The following is a 7,067-nucleotide window of genomic DNA, read 5'->3' as shown; positions in this document are numbered from 1 at the left end:
CAAATTATAAATTTTTGAACTTTTTCTCAGCGAAAAAATTGTAGTAAAACACGTTTTGAAAATTGCGTTTCCAAATAAATTCCGTCTCAAAATTAGTAGACCGTGTTCAAAATTACTCATATTTTTTGCTATCAAAATTCTAAAAATTCCAAAAAGTTCTAATCTGTCAGATTTAAACTTCTGGACATCAAATCTTTTTGTTTCGAATTTTTTTTCACGGGTTCAACTGCAGTTTGTTATTTTTAAAATTTTAAAATAATAATGAAAAACAATGTGATTTAATTTTAATATCTAAGCGAAGTATCTCAAGCATTTTGAGTCATTGATAATAGTTTTATTATTCAATTTAAATAGTGAGTTACTCATCTTACACTTCTCTTAGTCTGTTATGCTTTCGTTCCGTTTGCAAATAAAATTATCCAATTAAATTTATCGTGACTCATGTTATTAAATTAAAACATGTGATCAACACATAACATACTATCAATACAATATAATAATTTAATGCAATAAATTTGTGGTATTTTTTAATTTAAACAGAAAAAAAAAAAACAAAATGCAGGACCAAGCTCGGTACTGGTGGAAGCTGATTTACATCGCCGACGCCAAAGGTGTAAGTAATTGGCTAAATGATTTAATTAGTAATTAATTATAATTACTAATTTAAAATAATTAAATTTTAATTTAATGAAATAAATTACAGATAATTGCCGGTTTGGCTGCACATTCTGGCCAAATATCTGTGGGATTGTCCCAAGGATTCAGTGCGATATTGGTACCAAAATTAGTAAAATCAAATTTTGCGAGCATCAATGAAGCCTCGTGGGTTGCCTCATTGGGGGTTATATCGAACCCATTGGGTGCATTTATTGCTGGGATAACTGCTGAGTGTATTGGCAGAAGAACTGCAATAGCATTGGCAACATTGCCTCATGTTACCGGTTGGTTACTTATTGCTTTTGCGCATGACGTACCGACATTATATGCCGGAAGATTTATTGGCGGTATCGGTACCGGGATGGCGAACGCTCTTTATCTCTACGTCACTGAGGTAATTTTTTTTTTTTATGATTTGACATTATTGCGATGTCGGAAATTTTTTTTTTTTTTAACTATTGTTGGAAATGATTTGTGGGATTATGTCTAGTTATGACATGAAATGCATGGATTGTAATTTTGTAGAGTTAGTGTAAGATTGAAATCACTCTTCTGTTATACTGAGATAAAAAATAAGTTTTACAAAAATTAAACTGCAGATAGATAGTGTAACGATCATTCTATTACGAAGTGGCTAAAATTTTTAGGCATTTCATGAAAAATGCAACCCGGCTTCAGACAGATCATGTGAAGTTGCAGAATTACATGAAATGTCTACATAGAAAATGATGCTCAAAATTTTAATTGTTTGTAGTTTATTTTCGACTTAAAATTAGTGTATTCGATACTAATATCAAACCAGGATCATTATATATATATTAAAAAATGGCTATTATTTATATTCAAATTTGATACACATAGAAGAGCGAAATTTGTAATTTCGTATATTAAAATTAATATGAAAAAGAATCGATGAATTGCTGTCTACAGTTATTACTATTCAAATCAACAGAAAAATTTAAAAAATGAGGAACCGAAAAATTAGGAAACGTACATATTAATATATAAAGATCTAGTATACGAATTGTTCATTTTATTCTTTACCACTTATTCGATATATCTATACAATAAATTAATTTATAATAACGAATAAATAATATTTTATATTAATTATTAGTCAATGCGATAGAATATATAAAATAAGAGTTTAAAATTTTCGGTATTTTTATGAGCAACAAAATCAGTATCTAGTATACTAATTTTTCATTTTATTATTTACCACTTGTTCGATTTATGTATATTGTAAATTAATTTATAATGATGAATAAATGATATTTTAAGCAAATAATTGATCAGTGATATCGAATTTATAAAATAAAAGTTTGTAACTTTTGCAATTTCCGGCCGGAAAAATCAGTATCTAAGATACCAATTCTTAATTTGACCAATTATTACTTTTTAATAGATTATGCCATAAATTAATTAACTTTTACTAATAATTCACTCATTATACCTAAAAGTAATAATATTTAGTTGCTTTTTGAAATAATTGATAGTAGTTTTTAGGGATCTACAAAAATTAGTAAACTACTTTGCACTAAGCACACAATAGTATTAATTATTGATAACAGATTCCACTTTTTACTATTATTTATCAATTTTTAATATTCTGTTTTTTCCGTGTAAGTTACTTAAGCAGTTCGTGAAATGTCAAATGTATTGCTGATTGTGTAATGTCAAGGAGTAATATATCTGAATGCGAATTAAATTTTATTTATTACTCTCTAAACATGAATACGTGAATATTTCTTAATTCTGAGCGCCTACCACTTTTTGAAATTAGTGGTTCGGTTTGCTCTTGGAATTAGTGAATATTCACTTATTTTCACTAATTCATGTTAAGAGAGTATGGTATAAGCTAGCAAAACATCTACTATTACATAACACATTTGCTTTTTTGCAAACACACTTCTTAGTTGTGCATTGCATGCCCGAAGCTGTTCACGAGCATTGAAAGTATCCCTGTCCACTGCAACAGTTTTTAACAGCTTCCCTAAAAAATAACAGATCATTCATGCCAATTTTATCCCGTAGAAGAAACTGTAGATCTCATGCTAGCTTACCATGTATTAATAAATGAAATTTAGTTCACATTCGGATCTATCACTCCTAGAAATTACAATCAGCAATACCACTATTAGACATTTCACGAACTGCCTAAATAACAGACATTCCATGTAATTCTGCAACATCACACAATCTGTCTGAAACCCTGCATTTCATGAAATGCCTAAAAATTTAAGTCACTTCGTGTAATAGAACGACCGTTACATGATCTGTGCAGTTTATGAAATGTCTACGATACATATACCATTTAATTTCAGGCCGCAGCACCGCATCAAAGAGCCTGGTTAGCATCAGCAGGACCAATCCTCGTATCATTCGGTGTCTTAGGAATCTATGCACTGGGCGCCTTAACAACTTGGCACAGTAGCGCAGCAATAAGTATAATTCCAGCGATTATTTCATTAGCTCTTACAAGAGTAATACCCGAATCACCGGCATGGTTAGTGCGTAAAAATCGTCTTGATGAAGCAAAGCAAGCCTTGATTTGGCTCCGTGGTCCTGGATTAGTTTGCGAGCACGAATACAAAGAATTGTGCACCTCGAATGTCCAGCAACTGACAATAAAGTCTGAAAATTTAACTAAAGTGATAAAAAACATATGGAGACCTTTTATAATATTGTTTATATTCTTTGCATTGCAGCAACTGTGCGGTATCTACATAATACTTTTTTATGCGGTTAATTTTTTAAAAGACATCGGAACGGATATCGATGAATATGTAGCAAGTGTCGGAGTTGGTGTGATTCGTCTCGCTGCAGCCATTTTGGGCGCCGGGTTGGCCAACCATTTCGGTAGGAAAAGTCTTGCCTGTACCAGCGCACTGGGAATGGCGTTATCGTCTGGTGGTATTGCAGTTGCTATTAAATATCACGTGGTACCAACATGGATACCGTTATTGTGCATTGCACTTCATGTCGCATTTTCAATGATTGGTTACTTAACTCTTCCCTGGGTCATGACCTCAGAATTGTATCCCCTCAAGTATCGCAGTACCGCTGGTGGTTTGACGACAGCCATTGCCCAAATTATGACATTTGCTGCTATAAAAAGCTACCCGCATGTAAATACTACCATTGGTGTCCAGCCGACTTTGTATATTTTCACAATAGCTGCGTTACTTGGCGCACTATTTGCTAGCACTATTTTACCGGAAACCAAAGGGAAAAGTTTGGACGAAATTGGCAAAGGGCTTTCAGCACCGAAAGTTAAGAATAATTGTAATTTAATTGTTAACGATAGATTTTCAATGCTACCTGATGATAAATATGTTATATATCCTAATGATATTGTTGTTCCTAAAGAATATAATAATTTAGGAATGGATTTGAGTGATGAAAAGGACGTTGTGTTGAGGTCTGAAGTTGGTAACAATCAGGAAAATTTTAGAGATAGGGGTGTTTTGAAAATTTCGACATTAGAGCATGGGTATATTTAAATATTTTATGAAACTCATGTTCGAAAAATACGCCGCTAACCGACTTTAGACATTTCATGACGTTTTTCTTCATGCATTCGTTACATTAACTAGTGTATACTTTTAGTGACATCGAGTACTATTTCGTGTGTTGGCAATACTCGATTCACTCGGTGTATAGAATTCTATTTCGTGATTATGCTGACGATAATGATATAATATTAATTGATAAGACTTTTAGTTAGGTTTGTTTTTTAGAAGGTAATTTTTATAATTTTGAATAGTGAGAGATTGATTAATAATTTGTGACGTAAACTAGTGATCAAACAGCTCGATTACCATATGTTTTGAAAAGGGGTTTTCTTGGCTTTGCTAAAGATTCAGAGGTTTATTTTATGAAATTGAGTAACGGATGAAAAGAATGAAATGATCGATTAATATTCGACTGAATGATCTCAATTTTTTATAAAATCTTAGTTGTGATTAATTTTTTTTATTATCGTCGTTAATTGAAATCGGTTAAAGTTCGAGGTATTTTATGCATATGATAATAATCAAAATAATTCAAATTTCAAAAATCGGACTATAATCAAAAATTGATTTTTGAAAATTTTCAAAAAAGGAAATTAGAAAACCTGTAAATTTTGTACATCTAAAAATGAACTAATATGATAAATGTTTTTTTTATTCAGAATTAATTTTTTTAATCCGTTTTGAGTTAATAATAAATGTTCAAAAATTAATGCTGCTCAAAAATAATAATTAACCTTGAATTTTTTGTTTAAAACTTCTGCCGCGGCTAAAATATTAAATTAACAGAAAAATGTTTCAGATATATTTTGCAGGAAATTTAATTCTCTATAAAAAAGGTCCTTATCAAAATTCTCAAATATACACTAGTTAAAAAGTTACATGCGTCCGAAATTATGCGCATTTTACCTACCAATACTTTTAGATCAGTTCATTAATGCTTTAAGACTCTATAGCTTTTAAAATACTACACCTACAATAATTTTGCTCAGAACCTTTTTTGTAGAGGACAAAATTTCCTACAAATTACCTTATACAAATTTTTTCATAAAATTAATACTTTAGCCGTGGCACGTATTCATGCGAAATTTGAAACCTTGTAATCTTTGGGCAATTTATCTAAGCTCCTTATACATATATTTAAGTAGGAAGTATGTATATATAAAATATATATATAATTTTTTTCTTGACTTATTCACATGAAAACTCCTACATCCGATACCTCTAAATCATTAAAAGAGCTCATATTTAATATTTAATAATTAAGAAAAAAAAAACTAATACGCGATTCTGAAGAACAAAGAAGAAGAAATATTATTTTTTCAAAACACTAATTCATATATATTGTAAGAAATCTTCGAGGCTTAAAGCCAAATTAATGACTCGTAATTAATATTATAACAAATCCATTGATCAGTATTAATTATATATATAATTGTATATAAAATTGTATTATATAGAGTAATTATAAGTTATTATTATTAATCATTGTATCAATGATTATTATTATTAATCTCATCATTATTATTATTATTATTATTATTATTATTATTATTATTATTATTATTATTATTATTATTATTTACACATGTATCTTTTGTACATTATAAGTTAATAAACGAATAGTATAAGTTGTATTTTTTCAATAAAATGATCCGATATGCACTGAAAAAAAAAAAAACTTTTGTAAAAACAATATTTTCTCAAATAATAAATCATTAATATTAATTTCATTTTTAACTTAAAGAATAATTTCCTTGACAGAAGAACATCGAAAATTTACATAGTGGACTATTTCGAAAAAAAAAAAAAAAACAGATCAGCATATTTTAGGCTTAACTCAGTTTTTTTTTTATCAAGAAAATGATTTTGAATGGAACCTCAAATTTTTGCACCAAAAATACATTAGACTAAAAATTTTCGGTAGTATAATTTCTAGTGGACCCTTTAAGGTATAAATATGTATATATGTAATATATAGATATAAATATTGTTCTACTTACTTTTAATTGTAATGATAGCCATTTTGGTCGACCGCAAACTGAAGGATTTGATTTATTATAACTCGTGTTCTGATTAACCGCGACCTAGATATAGGATTAACTAGATGTGAGTCATTATATATATGTATATATATATATATCATCTAGAGTAATATCTTCGTAATGATCAATTAATATAATTAAAACCTCTAGATATTTAACATTTGGTATTATTATTATGAGATCACGTATTATTGAACGTGAAAGGATTTTTCTTTGCTACTAATTACAAGACTAAAAATAAATTATTGTATAATATAGCCGATATATTTTATAGGAGAGAAACTGGAACTAAATGAGACACTATTTTCAAGATTAAAATAATTTTTGTTTTGTAGAAAATAGGCAGTGTTATATATTTACTTATGACATTTCTACTCAAGGGGAATAGCGACAACTCTACTCATTCACTGTTTTACTCAGGCTCAATCGTACACGGAGAGAAAATTATGGTAACAGTTACAATATATTATGGGAATGGTTCCCATACTGCATGGTAACCAGTTTTTTTTTCAAATGTTGATTATAGGAACGGCACCCATATATATTATGGTAATCATTCCTATAATTATGGGTATAATTCCCATATGGTATCGAAATAGTTCCTTTGGAATCATGGTAATTGTTACCATGTAACCATGATAATGGTTACCATAATATTATTGTAATGGTTACCATAATATTTAGAAATTATGATAAATTTTTTTTTGTAATAAGCATTTTTTTGTATACTTAAAATTTTGTAATATACACTGTGAAAAATTTCCAACAAATTTTACTATGGGCGTATTGTAACACCGGACCATAAGAAAACTGGTACGAAATTTACAAGTATCCCATAGTAAACAGTATGCGC

At 29.2% G+C, this 7,067-nt stretch overlaps 1 protein-coding gene across 1 annotated transcript; it reads left to right on the top strand.

The window, feature by feature from the left end:
* Positions 1-468: 468 nt before the first annotated feature.
* On the top strand, positions 469-5,426 carry LOC103579922 (facilitated trehalose transporter Tret1). The gene is made up of 3 exons (XM_008561488.2): positions 469-613; positions 704-1,051; positions 2,982-5,426. The coding sequence occupies exons 1-3, from the start codon at positions 557-559 to the stop codon at positions 4,158-4,160; spliced, it is 1,584 nt and encodes a 527-aa protein (XP_008559710.1). The 5' UTR covers positions 469-556; the 3' UTR covers positions 4,161-5,426.
* The last annotated feature ends 1,641 nt before the right edge of the window (positions 5,427-7,067 follow it).

The sequence above is a fragment of the Microplitis demolitor genome, chromosome 2 (assembly GCF_026212275.2).
Source record: "Microplitis demolitor isolate Queensland-Clemson2020A chromosome 2, iyMicDemo2.1a, whole genome shotgun sequence".
Classification (NCBI taxonomy): Eukaryota; Metazoa; Arthropoda; class Insecta; order Hymenoptera; family Braconidae; genus Microplitis; species Microplitis demolitor.
Note: the sequence above shows the minus strand (reverse complement) of the source record. Positions and strands in the feature narration are given on the sequence as shown.